The sequence below is a fragment of the Ovis aries genome, chromosome 23 (genome assembly GCF_016772045.2).
Source record: "Ovis aries strain OAR_USU_Benz2616 breed Rambouillet chromosome 23, ARS-UI_Ramb_v3.0, whole genome shotgun sequence".
Classification (NCBI taxonomy): domain Eukaryota; kingdom Metazoa; phylum Chordata; class Mammalia; order Artiodactyla; family Bovidae; genus Ovis; species Ovis aries.
In genome coordinates this window covers 60964897-60985667 of record NC_056076.1, presented here as the reverse complement: position 1 = coordinate 60985667, position 20771 = coordinate 60964897, and the positions used below count along the sequence as shown (strand labels likewise).

The 20771-nt window shown below is 39.1% G+C and overlaps 1 protein-coding gene and 1 non-coding gene across 14 annotated transcripts in view; both read right to left on the bottom strand.

Moving 5' to 3' along the window:
• The window catches only part of RELCH (RAB11 binding and LisH domain, coiled-coil and HEAT repeat containing), a 106715-nt gene that overhangs the window by 38642 nt on the left and 47302 nt on the right, over window positions 1-20771 (bottom strand). For all 13 annotated transcript variants that reach the window (XM_042239224.2, XM_042239223.2, XM_027960869.2 and 10 more), the window contains 7 exons: window positions 16658-16770; window positions 12261-12351; window positions 9437-9508; window positions 5413-5553; window positions 4830-4994; window positions 2629-2776; window positions 100-256 (listed from right to left, as the gene is read on the bottom strand). In XM_042239224.2, the coding sequence (XP_042095158.1) occupies window positions 100-256; window positions 2629-2776; window positions 4830-4994; window positions 5413-5553; window positions 9437-9508; window positions 12261-12351; window positions 16658-16770 (887 nt within the window). The remainder of the gene's footprint in view (window positions 1-99; window positions 257-2628; window positions 2777-4829; window positions 4995-5412; window positions 5554-9436; window positions 9509-12260; window positions 12352-16657; window positions 16771-20771) is intronic.
• Window positions 10922-10989, bottom strand: LOC114110517 (small nucleolar RNA SNORD36). The gene has a single exon (XR_003586768.1). It is a non-coding gene; the product is annotated as a small nucleolar RNA SNORD36 (small nucleolar RNA).

Here is a 20771-nt window from a genome sequence, read left to right as displayed (position 1 = left end):
TACTATATTTTGTCCCTCAGTTCCTAGGCTAAATATAGTGAGCTATCGTCCATTCAAGTAGCTGAGATGTACCAAATGAACACGGGAGTGGTAACTCACAGCTGATTGACAACCCACAGCAAGCTCTCCCAGCCGGTTGTGCCCGCGTGCTCCAGCTGGTAGTCATAGAGCTGCAGGAGCACCGCCAGTTGCTCACGGCTTCCAATAATAGTGGACACGTCTTGAAGAGGGGACATAGGCCGAGGGAACCTAGTCACTGTAGAAAAGAGCAACGAAATAAATCATATGTAAAATGGCAGTTTGGAAAGCTAGCTATCTTATCAGAAGAAAACTAAGGTTCTGCCTCCTAGTATCTTTTTAGCATATTATAGCCTTTAAATATAAAACTAAAATACATTAAATTACTTTTAGAAAAAGAATGAAATATAGCTGATCCCCGCACAATCAGGGGTTAAACTGTCTAACTTATCGTCAGCCCTTTGTGTCAGAGATTCCTTCACACCCACAAATTCAACCAACCATGGACCAGGCAGTACTACAATATTAACTACGGAAACTACACACATATAAGCGGGGGGTACACCTCAAACTCCTGTTGCTTAAGGGTCGACTGTAAATTTCTCTTGCATGTGAACAAATTTAACAAATCTCAAAAATTAAGATTTTATGAGACTAAATATATAGTAAGCAAAAACTGAAATGAAAGAGTTTGCCAGTAAAAAGCAAAATTTTATTTATTTTAATTTAAAATTTGCTCCAGAACAAGATCTCAGTTAAAATATGGATTTGAATTTGGTTTAAAAAAAAGATAGCTGTAAATCCACCAGACTGTTTATGTCAGTAAATAATAATTATAATAAGATATTTCCTTCATGGAGTAAAAAACTAATAGGTTGACAGCAGGAAAAAGTTGTTCAATATCAGAGAATAACCTAAAATACATTAGAGCTTGAGCTGAACAGGACTCTTAAGTATTTAATCTCCAATAGTAAATGCTTTATTTAGAAAGTCTTCCATAATTTGATAAACATTAAGTTAATATACAGTGTTAAAAGCAGTGGCCAGTAAGATAAAGCTATATGTAATAATAATAAAAAATTATTATAAATATTATAACCAGGGTCTCAAATACAAACTCTAAAAGTTTTAGGGGAAAACTGGAAAAATCACTTTCAAAACTGTGTGAGTAAATAGTGAATATACATCAGTGTCTTTTCAAGTCTGAACATCACAGCAATAAAACCTGCGGCCCTAAGGACCACAGTGGGATTCCAGGTCTTAGCTGGCTCTCGAGTGAAGATGCTACCGACAGTTTCTTTACTGTTGAAGAGAAACTCCTAGCGGCCCAACAGCCCCTGCGTAGAGGGTAACACCCTGAAAAGACACAGTGAAGGGTGCAGCGTTTTCTCAAAGCACATGATCGGCTTAACGATAATCAGCAAGCTTAAGAAAACATGAAATAGCTTTTAAAATGCCGAAAGACAAAATTAAGATGGTACTGTCTTCCTATGCTTCCTAACGTATTTAACAATATCTTAAGTACAGATAAGGGTTGTCCCTTGTTAGTTCAAGTCTCTATTTGCTATCATAATACACAAACAAGTAAATGAATTTAGGTTAAATGGTACCCCATAATACTCTGAGATTTCTGCATGAATTGTCATTATCTCAACCTAGGAATCCAACAGATTTGGACATACTGTTACAGGTGGCCCAGTTTACTTTACACGGAAATTATAACACTAAAAACACTTGATTTTATACTCCTGTTTATTACAAGCCCATAAGAGATATGGATAATTTCACAAATCTGAAAATCTCATACATACTAACAGCTTGTCTATAGCCATTTATCCTGGGGGTTGGGTGCTGTGGGGCTACCACGTGCCGTGGATCAAAGGTCACTTACTGGTTAGCGGGACTTTGAGCTAAGAGAAGAATGGCTTTTGCTATCAATTTCATGTATTCCTGAAAATAAATCATATTCTTTTTTCTGGGGGGAAAAAATACAAAAAAACTGCTGCATATGCTTATATTCCTATCAAGGACACAGCAGGAAATAGTAATTACACTTTCTTTCCCCTACTGAAAATAAGACAAAATAGCTGAGGAAGAAAAAAAATACAAAGAAAATGAAAATGAAAAGCTTCACAAACTGGCCCTAGTAACTATTAATTCAGCTCTGTTAATGAAAGAAAACACTTACTTCTGACTTACCACACTGAAAAAAAGAAGGTTATAAAAAGGTTCTGGATTAAGAATGGAGAGGAAGAATAAAACCTGTAAAATTACACCATAAGGCTCATCCATAAATGATGACGCCATGGAGTTCACCTTAGGTATCATACGATCTCTGACCACGCGGTTCCACACGTATAGTACGTTTTAGTAATTATGATGTCATAAAGTGACTTTTGGAGAAGGAAATGGCAACCCACTCCAGTAATCTTGCCCAGGAAATCCCAGGGACAGAAGAGCCTGATGGGCTACAGTCCTTGGGGTTACAAGAGTTGGACATGATTTAGCAACTAAAACAAAGTGACCTTTACAATTTTAATCAATAACAATTCTGTGCGAAGCTAAGCTGTTAATGTTCTACTTCTTCCTTCCATAATTTAAGTTCAGTACCTTCTATCTGTGGCACGTCACCATGAAGCTTGGCTTTGCTGGAGAAGGGTGCGTTCTGTAGCACTAATGCAAAGAGAGATGGGATCAAGGACTGCAAGGCAGACAGATACATGTGGAGCTTATGCTCATCCAGCCCGTGCTCGCCTTCCTGAAACATAAGCAGGTGGAAGCTAATTTAGTCTCCTGAAAGTATGCATTTATGATGCTCTTCCTTTCAGTGACAAACAATGAAACACTGAAGGCCATGCATGTTAGCCTCACAGTAAACCTGATGCAGATGACCAAGAATCTTTTCTGAACTGCTCTGAGTATGTGAAAATATAGGCACTGTGGGGGCTTCCCTGGTTGCTGAGAAGGGAAAGAATCCGCCTGCAATGAAGGAGATCCTGTTTCGATCCCTGGATCAGGAAGATCCCCTGGAGGAGGAAAAGGCAACCCACTCCAGTATTCTTGCCTGGAGAATTCCATGGACAAAGGAGCCTGGTTGGCTGCAGTCCATGGGGTCGCAGAGAGTCAGACACTACTGGTTAGCTAACATTCTAACTTTCACAAGGCACTGTGGATGTAATAGAATCTTTTGTATGGAAAACTTCAGGGTGAACATAAGTCATTTCATTTGTATAGAACTTCTTTCAGAGCTTTTTTCTTTTAAGAGGGTCTTAACTTTTGAAATTTTAGACATCAGGTGAAAGATATTAAAGTGATCAAAGGAATCATTTTAAATGCTCAACTGTTAGACCAGCAGTAGCACTTATTATTTTCTCTCTACTTCCAAACTCCTTTCATAGACTTGATGACAACTGTATTTGCCAGTAATTAATGCACTTTAAAATAATTCAAGGTATAGGTAAAACGCAGAAGAAATTTCAAAAGGAAACAAAAGAAAGAGATAACAGAAACAACAACCAAAAAGAGTGAAATGATCACTGTGGGCACAGAAGCCCAGCATCACAGTGAAGAGCAGAGTCATCAGAGACAGAAGCACTAAATGCTGCTCAAGTCCACTTGGGATGTCATTATATTACAAGTAACAGCTGTGTCAGAAGCACCAGATATGTTAGGTTTTTTTTACTATCAGGCTCTAAACTAGTTAATTTCTTTATGGAACAGTACCTGTGCTGAATATTGCAGCTGTGCTTAGTGGCAACGTGGAATTAGCTGCGTTATGGAATGGAACAAAGAAAATGATGGATAATTCTCAGATAGAAGGGATGCAAATATTAAAGAAAAATAAAATACTTGAGAAAAATCCCCTAGATTTCATGAAAAGAGGTACTCCAGTCTAGCTGTCTATTTATAGTCTTCAACATGCATTTTGAAATTTACAGGAAAAAGAAGTCCAATTTTTAAATTAAATAAATGCACATATATACATGTAAGACTATACACAGAGTAGTATATATATATGTTAAAATACTTTATGTTAAGAGTCTTATAAAGATTCTTAAAATTTTGGGGTAGAAAGGGCAACAGTGTAGTTTCAGAGGCTGATATCTGATCCTGGTCCTGTCATTTGACAGCTGTGGTAAGTTAAACAGTTTCCACACCAAAAAACCAAAATATAATTCAAAGAGTTCTAAGGATGAAATAATAGATTTTATTTATAAAATATGGTACATAATGTGTACATAATACACATGAAAGAAATGTTAGTTTTTCTCATAGACACTGAGACTTTCAGTACAAAAATTAGTTTCATTGTATCAACTTTTCTTCTGTTCTTAGGAAGAATGGAAAATTCATTTTAAAGAAAAGAAGACTCATTTTAAAGAGTGAGGGCATGAACGAATGCAGTGAAATAAAGTTAAGACATTTTGACATTGTGTAAATAAGAAAGCTTTGCAGACTCATATTTTAAGTCATCTCTGCAGTTCTGGGGACTGAAGCTGATACTTTATCTAAAGTATTTAAATATTCAGAAGAGGTTAGGAAGAGGCAGCATTGGGGACAGTGTCAGAGTAGGCGCCACAAAGGTGCTATTTTAGCTAACAAAGTCAGATCGTGCCCTTCTCCTTAGCTTCAGTCAAAAGCAAAAGTTCCTCAAATCTCTCTTGGCTCCAGACCAACAGAATCTTTAAAGGGTAATTAATTAGAATGTTCAGCGAAGTGGTACTTTCTATCTTTGTTTCCCCAACATTCTTTCAAGATGCCTTAAAACACACTTGTATAATTTCTGTTGTATAAATAAAGGAAGCATTTACCCTGAGAAGTTTTTCAATCTTGTTCAGCAATGTGGGTATAAGGTGAGACTGTAAATTTCCAAGTTCTGTAGTCCAGGCAGCATAGGCTGGTAAAAATACTTGATGTGTGGCACTAACGACTCTTTCTGAGGGATCACCCAAGGCTGACAGCAACAGTTCAAAACCCTGCCACAAGGAAACAGACAGACATAACGCAGATTTAAAGCGAAAGAGAAGCCTCGGAAACACAACAGAACGCACCGTCCATCCCAGCACCTTTAGAAGGCGCTTCAAGCGAGAAGGAGGCCATTCGAAGCCCACCTTCCCCCAGTTCTTTATAGAAAACGTCACATGTCCACTGGTGGGAACCAGAGAGGAAATGCTGCCAACTTCCTGCCACAAAGCTGTGCAGATACTATAAATGAATCAAAGCATTTCCTCCTTGAAATTGCAGAATTGAAACCAGGCAGCCAACTCTACCTTGTTCAGGCTGACACATCTGCCATCCCTACTAGGGATTATGTGGTATCTGAATCAGATTTGGGATATTACACCATTCGGAATTTTATAATGGAACAGATGGGATTTATTCTGAAAGGCATACCTGCTGATATTTGTCTGGGTCATCAATGTATCCCATAATGATACCAAGGCTTTTGATCACAGCTTCTCTTACCAAATCTGCCTTATCTTCCATTAACATTTGTTGCAACATTGAAAGAACCAAGGAGCTACGGATCTCTTTCTGAAATGAACAAGAACATGTTTTACTATTTTTTTATACTAGTAGCAGAAAAGAATAGAAAAAAATGACAGATATCCATGTAGTCACAATCCAGATTAAATATATATTAACACGTTGCTATATTTGCTTCAAGTCATTTCTGAAACACGGACGACGTTACAGAAGCCCCCCCTCCCCCAATTCTCCTCTCTAAAGAGAACATTTGCCCTGAACTTGCTAATGATCATCTCCCAGCACACTTTTGTGTTTTCGCTATGGAAGTGCCAACCCCTGAAACCTCCACAGTGCACTTTCGGCAAACCAACAGTCACCCCTCTGCCATAAACAGACTCTTCTGTGTAAAAGGACTATTCTTCCTATCACTACCTATGGAACCCAGAAAAGCACTGATAGACAGGAGGGATTACAAAAATCACTCTGGTAATCAAAACATTTGCCTGGGGTAGGAGCATGGAAACTAAAATCCTGGTGTTGCTATTTTTTTGAAGAATTGAGGGGGAGAAAAAACAGAATGATAAAATATGAGAGTAAACTTTAAAAGTGCTTACAAAACTGCACGGCTATCTTCAGATGCTACTATTAAATATAATGTCAACTACTATTGCGTCTTAAATTTCATACAACTTTTCCCCCATGGATTCAGCCTAATTACTGTCTGAGGTTAGAATAAAGTGTCATTGTTTTCATATTCTTGCCCTTCCTTCCCTTTTTTGTACCATTATTGTAACTTGATCAACTCATAAAATTCTTTAAACCTAAACTTGTTTAGGTCACTTTTACATTTAACAGTTACAATAAAAGGAAATGACCACTTCTGTAAATCTCCAGTCAGTGTGATCTGGGATGCAGAGCAAGGTCTGAAAGACGTTTTTAAATAACCTAGTTTTTGTTTTGATTTTTAAAAACAAAAATATATGTAATTATAGAAACGTTTGGTCACATTTAGGGTGGTGAACATACTTTTTGGTACAGCCTTGTTTATTTATCGTTTAGGTTACATACTGCTTCCCAAGGTTTCTTTAAAAGTGAATTAAAAGGGCTTTTTGGGTGATGTCTACACAGGCAACAGGCCAGAGATCAGTAAACCTCAGCTGGGTATCTGCTTTGTAGCCATCAAGGCTGTGGTCAACTGTGGCAGTTTCCATATGCTAAGGAAACCCATGGGACAAGTTAGGAGGCTTCACGCCATCTGAGCTATGACTACACTGAGGTTCTACTGCTACCAGTTACTGAGGGGTAATGAGGCACGCGGAGATTCATGCAGGAAACATTAAGTCCATTACTAACGCTGCTTTGCATTCGAGTGCTAGGAGCAGTGTGGAACAGTTTCTTCCTTCTTTGAGAACATGTGATATTCAGCTCTCTCTTGGAACAATAAATAATAGGGTGCTCAGACTCACTCATGGATATCTACCTATACAATTTATCACAATAAGATAATTTTCTCTGAAAAGATAGGCAAACACTAGAAAAAAAGTTTATGCCCAGTTCCTGGTGGAAGTATGGGAAAATAAGAACTTTGATGCACAGCTGATGGGAGTGCAATCTGTGCTGTCTTGGTTGGGGGAGAGTTAAACTGTCAAAATAAAAAAAATGGACATGTCAAGAGAAGCAAGATACAGAGGTTTCAACAATATGTGAAAATTTAAAATGCATAGATTCCCACACAAGGGATATATAGATCATTGTACAGTGTAATTCATTCTGAGTAAGAAAAACTTAAAAGATATAAATTTATAAGCTTGCATATGCATGAAGTTTTATTTTCTCTAAGTATTCATTAAAAACCATTAACTGCAGATGTCTTTGGAGAGAAGGACTAGGGCCAGGGAAGGCTTTGATTTTCATGTTGTTCTTTTCTGTACTGTCTGAAAATTTATTTTCAACAGCGTTTCTGGGAGTGGAGACCATGAATTGTTCTTGGATTATTCTCTGTATTTTTCTGTATAAAAAGAAAAGATAAACTTTATTTTTTAAAAAGACGATCGTCTGACTCTTGGGGTTCTCAGTCTTCACTCACCCTCACACTACAGAATGGGAGCTAACAGTAAATGTAACATAGACAGCTCCTGTACTGCTGCTGCTGCTGCTGCTGCTGCTGCTGTGCTAAGCTGCTCCAGTTGTGTCTGCCTCGGCACGACTCCAAAGGCGGCAGCCCACCAGGCTCCTCTGTCCATGGGATTCTCCAGGCAAGAGTACTGGAGTGAGTTGCCTTGCCTTCTCCTATGTACTGTTGCATAATTCCAATTTTTGTACTCCCTTTAAAGAGCTGTCTTATAGAAATGACCCTTCAGGGCAGGGGTCAGCAAACTGGGCTGAAAAGTCTCTGCTGCAGCCGCTCAACTCTGCTGCTGCAGCATGAAAGCAGACAGACCATACACGAGAAAAGCGTGTGGCTGCGTGCCAATAAAGCTTTATTAAAACACAGGCTGCGGACTCCATCTGTACTTTGCCAAGCTCTGCTTTAAGCGACCGTTGTTCACAGTGAAGCAATTCTTGATGTCGCCTCCTGCTTCCATCCCCTGCAAGCCCTGGGCCCATCGGGAGACGCCTGAGAGAGCACAGCAGCCCAGCGTGCTCAGTCTTCTTCCTGGCGGGGGCCCTCGGTCATTTAGGAACCAACAAGCACCTCAAACAGCTTCTGTTTGGCTGGGGAATATCATCCTGACATTTATCATAGCAGAAATTTAAAACGAGAAATTTCAAATTATTAACTCATTAAAAACTAAACTTCTTAATGACTAATGAAATTACAATTTTAATGGAAATAACTATAATCAAAAAAACTAGTGAGGAATAGTGTTGCAAATCTCAGTGACGTCTGACTCAAAAGAAGACAGGCAGGATCCTCTTATCTGCTCTGAACTCAACTGTGCTCTGTTGCTTGGGTGGGAGGACTAAGAAAACTGGGCCTCAGAGAAACGTGTACCTGAGAAAGGGAGAAGTATCTTCATAGCCTGTTCTGATAAGAATAGAAGCTGTCAAGCTCTGAATGGTGAATACAAGTTTTCCAAAATTCTTGTTCTCATTAGAAGTTCTAATTTTATCATTGGCAATGAAAACTGTACTTGTTTACCTTGAAGCAAGGCTCCATGCCACTTATCTTCGTGAAAATGTCTGCCACATACCCAAGTTTGAATAATCACAGCTTGTTTTTCAGTGATCTATTGAGGAAAATTGGTGTCCACGAGCAAAGGCAGGTGGTTCAGCTCACAACTCAAACTATCTGAGTGCTTTCTCTCTACAATAGCCTCCATAGTTCAGAATGTAGCAAAAGGGCTTAATATCAGTATCTTCCAGCTGATTATATAGACTATTAGAAAAGAGGCACACTCAGGGTCAAAGTTTAGCAGAATTAACAATTTCACTGATTCCCCAAGTGCATGTCTGAGTGCAGCTGCCTCCCTGTGGGTGCACTGTGGCAGAGTACGGCCACTGCCCGTCTATCTGGGGGCCCCTGCTCTGATCGGTGCTGACGCACAGGCGCTGTGCCCGTTACAACTTGTGCTTGCACCGACAGTGTAACTGTCAACACAGAGAAACAGACAGAAATGTTTTAATATTATGATGAAAATGGTTTTCATCTCATGGACCTCTTCGAAAGGATCAAGGAACTCCCCAGGGTCCTCAGACCAAACTTTGAGAATTCCTGATGAGGTTTAATATATTTATACTCATGTAAAATCAATGGCTAATGTTCCCCTCTGTCTGCAATGTCACATGGTATCAATGTGAGCTTTCTTTATTCAGCTCATCTTCTTCCTTTGTTAGGACACAATGTGGATTAAAATGTGTAGTAAGACACCTGAAAAAAAAGGTTTCTCTATTGCTAAAAAAAGAAGGAAAAGGTTTTATCTTTTTAAGAAAAAATTACAATTCTTACAGGAAGGTAAGGTGCCAGCGCTCCACAAGATTCTGCCACAAGCAATCTTCTTTCTGGGTATTTGTGATTAATCTAGAGTAAAAAATAAATAAACATAAACAACATACCCTCCCTTTCTCCAAAAGAGAATTATTTTCACCACAAATCTTGTTAGGAATGCAATAAAGCTTCTTTCTTTCCACGTCTGGGGATCCCTATACATGGATCAGGATTAAGGGACTCAGAGAGAGCCTAAAAAATGAGATCATAGGGGTTATTTGTTGAAGAGAAAGAGGATAAAGCAAAGATGAAAATATGGCAAGGTGTCTAGAGATTGTGGGCTTGCCCAAGAAAGCTTTCCTCAGGATGTCAGGAGCAACCTTTTCCTTCCCTAGGAACATTATTATATTTTCAAATTTGGAAAATCCAGCATCTAGATATTTACTGATATGGCCTACAATATGGAAAATCCAGCATCTAGGTATTTACTGATATGACCTACAATTTGGAAAATCCAGCGTCTAGGTATTTACTGATATGGCCTACAATATGTACCAGGAATGATCCATCATTCCTCATTTTTACCTCAAGGATTAAGTTGCAAGTCATCAATGATTTAACCAGAGCTCCTGACCAGTGTTACGACTTTGTTTTTAAAGTGAGCAGATGTCAATTCATTCCTGCTTGCATATGCAAGATGATGGGGTTTTACTATTGTAATAACTACACTGAATCATAACAAAAAATAACAAAACAAAAAAAAGGACACATACTGGGTTTAATTCCCTATGTCTTCTTCATAGAATATAAATCTTTCTTTGACTGGAAAAGAAGCATATCTGTTCTCATACCGCCATATGAAAAGGTGACATAATTCATTAAAGTATTGGATGCCTAAAATTAAGAAAAGAAATTATGCAGCAATCTACTGGACAACAAACTGGAGGCAGGCGGCTGACAGATCCTTGATGTCCATGTTTATTCGGGTTACAGAAGAAAGAGGTGGCGGGGGAGTTGTTGGTAACTGAGATCTCCGAGTTAGGCTTAACCCAGGAACAATAACCTCAAGACAAAATGGTTTGAATGTCATAATATGTTACCCATAAACTTACACGTTTCTTTAGTCTAGCAGGATGAGTCTCAAAATTAAATGCACACACAACAATCAACTGTATTCCTACATACTTTCAATCAACAACCAGAAAAATACAGAAAATTCTATTTATACAATAGTATTAAAAAGAATAAAATACTCAGGAATAAACTTTATGTAAATTATATTCTGAAGACTATAAAACATTACTGAAAGGAAATTTAAAAGACCTAAATAAACGGAGAAGTAAAGTGAAAGTCGCTCAGTTGTGTCTGACTCTTTGCGACTCCATGGACTGTACAGTCCATGGAACTCTCCAGGCCAGAATACTAGAGTGGGTAGCCTTTCCCTTGTACAGGGGGTCTTCCCAACCCAGGGATCACGCCCAGGTCTCCCTCATTACTTCTTTACCAGTGGAGTAAAAAGCTCGGATTTTGCTCTTCATGGTGACTACAGTGAAGAAATTCATGCATCACTGCCAGAATAAATGGAAAGATGTCTTAAATTCATGGATTGAAAGCTTCACTATTGGAATGGCAACATCCTCCAGATTGATCTACAGATTCAAGGCAATCCTTACAATTTCAGCTGACTTCTTTGCAGAAATTGACCTGTTGATCTTACAATTTATACAGAAATTGAAGGGACTCAGACTAGCGAAACAACCTTGAAATGTAAGAACCACTTTAGGAGGTTGGGGCTTCTTTTGTGGGTGATAAAACTGTTCTAAAGTTGACTGTAGTGATGGCTGTGTATCTCTGTGACTACTAAAACCCACTGAACTGTAGACTTTAAACAGGTGAGCTGTATGCTGTCTGAATTACAATCTCAATAAAGCTTAAAAGAAGATGGAAAAACAATTTAAAAAGACATGTACATATACAGAACTGTAGAACTGTAAATTCAAAGTTGTGTATACTGTTTTCAGCTCAACTTCATTTTCAGTGATTAGAGTCTCACCCTAGATTACTGCGCACTAGAATCGACAGGAGACAAAGGGACTGTCAGAGACGATGTGAGGACATTTAATGTTCCCTTTCAAACAACGTCTCTAGGTTACTAAATTAGGAGATGACTCTACTAAATTTTAAAGAAAAAAATGAATATCTGAAGAAAGCGGGAAGAGAATTCTCAAAGGCCATATACTTCAGCCATATTCCAGAGAGTAATATTTTCCCTTAAGAAAAGTGACCGAGCTGGTATAAGTGAGGCCAAGAAATCTGTCTTCATGAGCAAGAAATTCATCTTTTGAGGATGGAACAGTGAGTTACTTAATGACCTAAATGTCAAGCATACAAAGTCAAAGATCCTGAGTTTTAGAGAAGACAGGAATATTCAATATAAAACCAAAAGTGTTATTAGTAAACAGTGAGCTGCATTATACAGACTTCTTACATCAAAGGTTCACGCTTTACATTCTGTCTATATTTGTAACATATACAAGTATACAGTATATACAGATACAATGTCTATTATTTACCTCCTTACTTATACATACACAGAGCCTCTTGCTTTCCCTGAACTCATTAGTTTTTTTATATATTTTTTTGTATTTTGTAGCTCACTTGATTCAGAATAAAGCAAAACATCCCAGACGTTTCTTAAGCACTGTTAAATCACCGGGCTGGGCAACAGAAATACTAGCATAATTTATATCCGACATATTTCCTAATAGCATTTTTAACAGATAATATGAGCATTTACAATAACCTAGAATACAACAGCTAGAGAAAACACAACACAGCTACTTACCTGTTCCCAACACTGTGGTAAAAGCTCAGCTTCAACACGCGTGGGTCCAACATGACGTGCAAATGCCACACAGCCCGTCAGTATCATCTGCCTGAAAGACAAAATGCACGACTGCAGACTAGCGTCGCGTTAGGAAGCACAGCCAGGCCTGGGGGTTAAGAAGAGCCAGCTCTAATCACCATGGAGTACAACTATTTCTGTATGATCAAATTTGACTTTTGACTTTTCCCAATGGATAGGCTGCCCCAAGGGAGTGAGTTTCTTAAGACTAGTCCTTCCAGCAACGGCAACACCATTTGAGAGACGTTGTGAAGAGATTCTCTACAGCTGTAAAGCTGAATTCCTAAATTAACTTCCCACATATATAGTACATTGTGAGATCATGTTTAATGCTTCCATTTCTAATGAACTTCAGTTTCCAGTCACTAACTCAATCTATGACCATTTTCCCAGCACTCCTATAGCCCAGTTTCCCAGGCAGAGCAGCGGTGAAGAGCCCACCTGCCCATGCAGCAGACCCAAATGACACGGGCTCGAGCCCTGAGTTGGGAATGTCCCCTGGAGGAGGAAATGGCAACCCAGCCCAATACTCCTGCCTGGAAAATTCCATGGACAGAGGAGCCTGGCAGGCTACAGTCCATGGGGTCACAAGAGTCAGACACGACTGAGCAGACAGATTTCTGTAACTAAAAACTATGATACTGTATTAGTGAGATGATGCTTAAGTGAGAATTTTTGGTACTGAACCCAAGATAACTGTGGTGGGTAGGCAGCTTCTGACATGACTCCTAATGAGGTCTGTCTCCTGATATTCATGCCTGTGTGTAATCCCATCTTGTGGAGTGTAGACTGGACCCAAGGATTTGCTCCTAATGAACAGAATAATGGCCACAGTGATGGGATGTCACTTATGAGATCAGGTTACAAAGGCCTGTGACAGCCACCTCGAGAGACAGTCTTTTCTGCCTTCTCAGCTGGCATGCTCTGAAGACACTACCACGCTGGAGCGGTTTCAGGGGGTGAGAGGATGAATCCTGCCAATAGCCAACCACGTGAATGAGCTCAGAAGCAAATCCTTCCCCCATGGGCCTTGAGGTGACCCCAGCCACAGACAACACCTTGACCACAGCTTTATAAGAGACCCGGATGGACTGACTCACATAAATCATAATATAAGTGTTACTTTAAACCACTTTCTTTTGGGGTAATTTGTTATAAAATAATATATAAATAATTAATATGACAGTTTCATTTTATGATAGATTTGTAATACAAAATTTTGAAAGATTTTTCACTTTTCAGAATGAAGATACATTTAAAATGATTCTGAAAGTCAGAATCTTAAATTTTCATTTTTTTTTACTTCTGATTATCTATGACTTCAAAACCAGTAAAGGTTGATGGAAAAAAAAAGCATGTTTTCCACAGATGTTTCAAAGTAGCCAACTTTAAGGAAAACCAAAACAGAAAGTTCAATTCATATCAACTATAAAAGCAATTCCTCATTGCTGTTTCTTAAAATATGTCAATTTAACTGAAAACTGAAGCATGACTTTAGGTTTCTCCTTAGACTGCCCAAGTCAGCGACAACTGCTCTCTCAGGCTGGGGGGATCAGTGACAGACAGTAAGCCTGTGGGCGGCAGGACAATGCTGAGCCGTGTGTCTTCACGGCATGCAGCAGCAGCCTCTCCCCGTTCCTTGTAACTTTTACCTACATGATTTCCCTTTATGCTTATGTCACTGTCTTCTCTGATGGCTTCTCAGCTTTTCTCTTTGCTCCTACTTTAGGAAGGCAAAGAAAGTGAATAAAAGAAAAATGGAAAAAGAAATTCCCAGGCTTTAAGACAGACATTTAGCTTCCCACTAAAAATTTCTTCATTTCTGATCATTTCTACCCCTACTAGTCTGTTAAAATAATGAGAAGTCACATACATAGGTTTCAGAAATATTTGATATATTATAATAAATGGACTGTTGAAATTTAAGCATTTTGAACAAGTGTAAGAACTATACACTTGTATAAGACATTCACGTGAGATAACTTTAAATTGTGAGTCACCACCACTATATTAAGCATGTACAAATTTGTTAAAAAAATGTTAAGCCCCTCAAAATAAACTTCTAGCAGAATCGAGTCACAATTCTAAAAAGTAGGTCAGTTTTGAAATATACTTGAAAACAGAAAAGATCAGATGGCTACAGATTATTAATAGCATTCGAATCAGACTCCTGTGATAGTAAAAATACTGTTTCTACTTGTGGGAAATCAAATACTGTTCCTACTTGTGAAATTATTTGATTGCTATTTGACACAATGGGCTTCCCTTGTGGCTCAGCTGGTAAAGAATCCGCCTGCAATGCAGGAGACCTGGGTTCGATCTTTGGGTTGGGAAGATCCCCTGGAAAAGGGAAAGGCTACTCATTCCAGTATTCTGGCCTGGAGAAATTCCACGGACTATAGTTCCAATACTTTGGCCACCTGATGGAAAGAACTGACTCACTGGAAAAGACCTTCATGCTGGGAAAGATTGAAAATGGGAGAAGGGGACGACAGAAGATGAGATGGCTGGACGGCATCACCGACTCGATGGACATGAGTTTCGGTAAACTCCAGGAGTTGGTGATGGACAGGGAGGCCTGGTGCGCTGCAGTCCATGGGGTCGCAAAGAGTTAGACAAGACTGAGCAACTGAACTGACACAACAGGTGGAAATATGGGGTTAGTTATGGCTGCTAGCAAAGAGTTACCAAAAATGCAACATAGCTGAGCATAAAACTCAGGACACAAGGAAGCTTGTGATTCAGTAAGTAAAGAAAATGAAAAGCAATAACTGATTATATATCAAACTTATGCTAATTTAAAAATTTTGCTTAATTTTTTATTCATATCAAATATAGTTAACAGTTCAGCTTATTTAAATAAATAACTTTATTTCTGAAAAGTGGAAGAGCGTCTGTGAACACGCGTGTTTAAATCCTGACGTGTCTTTACCTGAAGTCAGGCTGACAGGCACTTTTGGCCACCAGGTGGCAGCTGCTAGCTTTACATGCAGAGTCTATAAAAACAGGCTAGCTAAGTTGAGAGATTTTTGCCTTGCATTCTAAAAATGACAATGTAATAAGTAGTATTTAATTATTAATTAAGTTTCTAAGATAGGGAATAGTATTTTCAAGGAGAAGATAAAATATTAACTTTCCTATATGCTGCTGCTAAGTCACTTCAGTCGTGTCCGACTCTGTGCGACCCCATAGACAGCACCATCAGATTGTCCTCGGAAAATTTCAGTTTGCAGTGAATGGAACCTGACTGAATTTCCTTTCATGTAGATTAATCTTGACTAGATCCTGAAAACAACATGTCTCTCTGCTTGCTCAGATGTATTTTAATAAGGGCAGGAAAGAGACACATGTTCACAGTTTACAAGTCTACGTGACTGTTTATTCTCACGGTGGAGAGACTCCCTGTGTCTTAAACTTCGGGCTTGACTTGTCATATGGTTCACTTCATGATTTCCCACCGTGCTCAGAAGAGGTAAAAACTGTAACAGTCAGTAAAACAAGAGCTAAAATGATATCAAGTTGCCTAGTCTTAATGTACAATTCTGTTTTGCGAAAGTATAAGTGAAAACTGCCTGCTTATTAAGCTGGAAAATCACAAAGTGGAGACATTTCAGCAGCTCAGCCCTGTCCAGCTGGTGCTTAGTCTGCCTACCCTCCCCCAGGGTACTCTGCTCACGCTCACACTTGCACAGCTTCTCCTAGTATTTTAAAGTCTACTTTCTGGGGAGACACCTATCACGGTTGCCTGAGCAAAAAACCCACTCCCCTTTCTTCCAGAAGTCTCTCGGGTATGTGTCTTGTCCCCCTGCCCCACCACTCTCATGCCCCTCACCACCCCCAAGTACAACTCATTTCTCCATTCAGGCATCCTTGATTGCGGGTGTTTGAATCAGGACTAACCGAAACACTACATCCCTCTAGCCATACAGAAACTGCTTTATAGACAGCTTGGTGATGCAGACATCCCTATGTTAAATATTTCATTTCTGGTAAAGCATAACTATTAAGAGGCCATGCTGTATCTAGTTCATCTGTGGTGGGGGAAAGGGAAACATTTAGGAGCTCTTGGAAATCAAATGTGAAAGATAAAAGCGAAGACTTATGGAACAATCAGCAGTCCAAAGATGACTAACACGGAAGCGCAGCAGTGCAACCTGAGTGCTGGACTGACAAGGAGAGCACGGTTGGGCGCTGTAAGCAAAGGCCAGTGCTCCCCTTAGTAAGAGAGACCTTAGAGAGGAGAGATGGCATTTAGGTTAGAAAGGCAATCCTGACACCAAAGCAATAAAGAGCAAGGCAGCACTATGTTGATTTCCCAGAGAAGCAGCCATAGTCACCTCTGCTCGTCGTCGGGCCTCTTGATCAGATTGAAGAGTATGTGGAGAAGCTGGTCCCTCTCCTTGGGCTCGGGGTGCAGACAGGCTGTGCACAAGATGAGGGGGATCAGCTCCTAGAGAGACACGGAGGCGGAAAAGGCCAAAGTAAAAACGCATCGCAGAATATTCTTTTCCCCCCAAAGTATTCATAAATGAAGTTTTGAATGAAATACACCTCAACACAGAGAGGAGCACATTTTTATTTTGTAAGGCTGATAATTCAAGAGATAAACACCATTATGGAGTGATTGTGCATATCACGATGTAATAAGGTAACTTACGATTGAACTAACCTTGTTTGCTCATCCAATATTTCCCAAGGGTCTACTACCTTTTATACTAAGTAACATTTTATCTTACTAGAAGCTGATGTAGTAGTTTAAATTTTGAAAGTGCTTTTAAATAAAAACTTGCAGAAGTTAACTACATTTTAAAACCTAAATGAAAAGCAGAGAATAAAGATGACCCTTCATACTTCCACAGGCACAGCAGGACCAGAAATAATCAGCAAGTTTATGCCCTTAGCACCTGACCTAGTGGCTGATTAAAAAGACCATCTTCACAGGTGTTGAATGCTCTCCGTAAAAGCATCTGTGGAAATGTTCTATTTTGAAATGAAAATTTTAAGTAATATTTTGTTCCACTTTCAACATACAGAAGTAAATTTAGTATTTTCAAGGAAACAGATAAAAGTTTGTTTCTCTTTTACAAAGTATTAGAAAATTAAAGTTTTTTCACATTTTAATTAAACTGAGGTAAAATTCTAAAATACATTTAAAAGATATTAATGTTTTTCACTTTTGAAAATCTACTGAAATAAAAGTTCAAAAGTGATGAAGTATTTTTGGAGAGAAATCCTCTGAGTTATTTTGCAGCTATTTTAAATAAATCACTATGATATAATAAAAAGGGTAGAATGATTATTCTCATTTATTTTTCCCATATACCTCCCTACCCACCAAAAAGTATTGGCAGATTTAAAATAGGAATTAATCACTATGTGCTAACGCATGGCTGGACGGCATCGCGGACTTGATGGACGCGAGTCTGAGTGAACTCTGGGAGTTGGTGATGGACAGGGAGGCCTGGTGTGCTGCGATTCATGGGGTCACAAAGAGTCGGACACGACTGAGTGACTGAACTGAACGGAACTGAATGCGGGACACTTTAAAGAAGAGTCTACATTATTCTGAAGATGGTCCCTTAGAAACAGATGATATGCTTTTAGAGGAGTTGAGTCTGAAACTAAGGCGTGACTACAAGTCCTTTCCATTATTTCTAATGTCTTACATATATTATGTTAAAATTATAATTACTCGGTATAAATCTAAATTCAAAGCACAAAGATGTAGATAAGAAGAGGAAAAACAAATCTGAGAAGCAAAAACAAATTTAAATGTAAAACACGTATTCTGCCATCTTTCTATTCAGGTGCCTCTGAAGGTTTTAGGTGAGTGAGTGACTGAAAAGTGGGGAAATGATTGTGCACTGGGGATGGACTAGAATATGCATGGGTCGCTGTATTTTGATGTTTTCCAAATATGCTTACTATGAGGCTTGATGGGTGAGGACCAATAATACCAAGGATCCTTAGAGACTCCCACTGAGATTGCTAAGGGCCAGTGATACTAATGAGAGGACAAGGATGACACATAAGCATATTCCACTGAGAGTAGAAGTTTAAGGATGAAAGGTAGTTATTCTAGGAAGTGCTAACAAAAAGAGAGAACATTTTAATGCCTGAAAAATCAAAAAGGCCCTAAATATTTAACTTATACTTTCCCCTCATGTCCCATGGGTTTTCTTTCTCTCCCATGGGTTTTCTTGCTTTCTCCTAACCCTTCTTCCTGCTTCCCAATTATCTCCAAATATTCACTCTTAAACTATCTCACTCTACTGTCTTCCTATTGCATTACTCTTTAAAGAAATAAAGTTGTGAAGTGTAGGTAAGATATCTGCTCTAACTGCAAGTACATGCATACACCCTCTGTTTAAAGTACAGAATAATAGTTTATCTCAAAAACAGGTATACCAAAATAACTGTTACTGTTTACTTTTTGTGCCTTACATTTTCTTTCCCTTTTTTCTTTTTTTTAAACCATGAGGCCTAGTGATTCTTAATCAAAGAGGAATTTTATGTTATAGATTACTGTAATGAATCTTTTAACTGGAATGTAGCTACGGATGTGCCAAACCAAGAACGCTAAACTCAAGAGTTTGAAGAGCTCCTGTCTCAAAACTCCTAAGTACCAAAGAACCCAATGAAAACTGTAAACCTCTCTGAGTTTTTGTTTCCTCAACGGAAACATACAGGAATTAAGCTGAGTACAGAAATCAAAAGTACATATATTTTGTCATTTTCTTATCTATTGCTAATGAGATGGTTAATTTTCCTTTCTGAGATCAAAGCTGGCCTCAAAACCCTTCTCAACACAGCAGCCATTACCGACCAATCCAAACGGGCACATAGGAAACGAAAAAAAAAAATTGTCAATCCTTGTCTCCTTGAACTCTAAAATTTTGTGAATTTAGGACTTTAGAGAAACATTCGTTTACTTTTCTCAATCACAGTTAGTAATAATTTACTCTGCCACCTGTTTTTATTTCTTGCTGGCTAAAATAGCAAACGCGGGAAGTCAGTGCCAATACACTTTGGTTGATACTCTAAGCCACGGAGAACTGGTTACATCCTGGCACCTTGATGGCAACGGCAGTTATAAAGTGTGCCAGATGGCTTCCTCTTCCTGAGCATTGCTGAGCTGAGAAGAGGCCCAGAAGGTGACGGCAGGAAAAAGTGGAAGCTGTAGTCTGTTTGTGACACAGCCATCAGGACTTTAATTGCTAAATTATGACCAGCTTCAAATACCCTAATTTCCTCTCCCTCTATCACTCATTCAATCACCACTTCTAGTCACACCACTTTTCAATGAACTCTGTAAGTACGTCGTCTGCTGTGCTGCGTATCTTACTTCCTACAAATTCACCTTTTTCAAGCCTCTGATGTGCTAGTCTATCCACAAGACTCCTTAGGATTTTCACACTACAGTTGACCCTTAAACAACACCGGTTTGAACTGTGCTGTGGGCCCACTTACATGAAGTGTGTGTGTGCTTAGTAGCTCAGTCGTGTCCGACTCTTTGCAACCCCATAGGCTATAGCCCGCCAGGCTCCCTTGTCCATGGGAATTCTCCAGGTAAGAATACTGGAGTGAGTTGCCATGCTCTCCTCCAAGGGATCTTCCCAACCCAGGGATCAAACCCACGTCTCCTGCATTGCAGGCGGATTCTTCTCTGTCTGAGCCTCCAGGAAATACTGGAGTGCATAGCCTATCCCTTCTTCAGGGGACCTTCCCAACCCAAGAATTGAACCAGGGTCTCCTTCACTGCAGGCGGATTCTTTACCAGCTGAGCTACCAGGGAAGCCCACTTACGTGCAGGTTTTACCCCTTAAACATGTACTACATGACTACACGCATCTGTGGTTGGCTGAATGTGTGCAGTCAGCACACATAATCTGTGCACTGTTCAAGGAAGGGTCAAGGGTGCGCGTGAATGTATAGATTTGAATTACTATTTTCCCACTGGTATCATCATCTCCAACTGAAGAAATCTAGTGTTTAAAATAGTTTCCTTATAATTCTAAACAAAATATTTAAAAACTGGTGTCTAGATTTTCAGAGGAAAATGTGACAGTGGGTTTAAAAATGTCTTTGAATAATAACCATGGCAAAATAATAAAGCTTTGATAAACATGATATACAAAAGGAATCCCTTGCCTACTCCGCCTAAAAACGTTACTGGGTCCATATTTCAAGGCAACAGACATTTTAAATATTTTCAAACATGCTTTATCAGTTAACATGTACTGAAGTGAAATACAAAACTGATCTACTGATCATCAGAGAGGAAATCAGTGTAGTAATCCTATTACAGAAGGTATTCCCGTAGTTTCTTACCACGGACACTAGCAAAGATGTTTCTAAGGCCTTTAGAATTCATTAATCGAAAAGCCTTCAGTAATCTGCACTTTACTCAAGTAAATGAGTTTTGCTTCAACTGGTTTGACTTCTGCCATT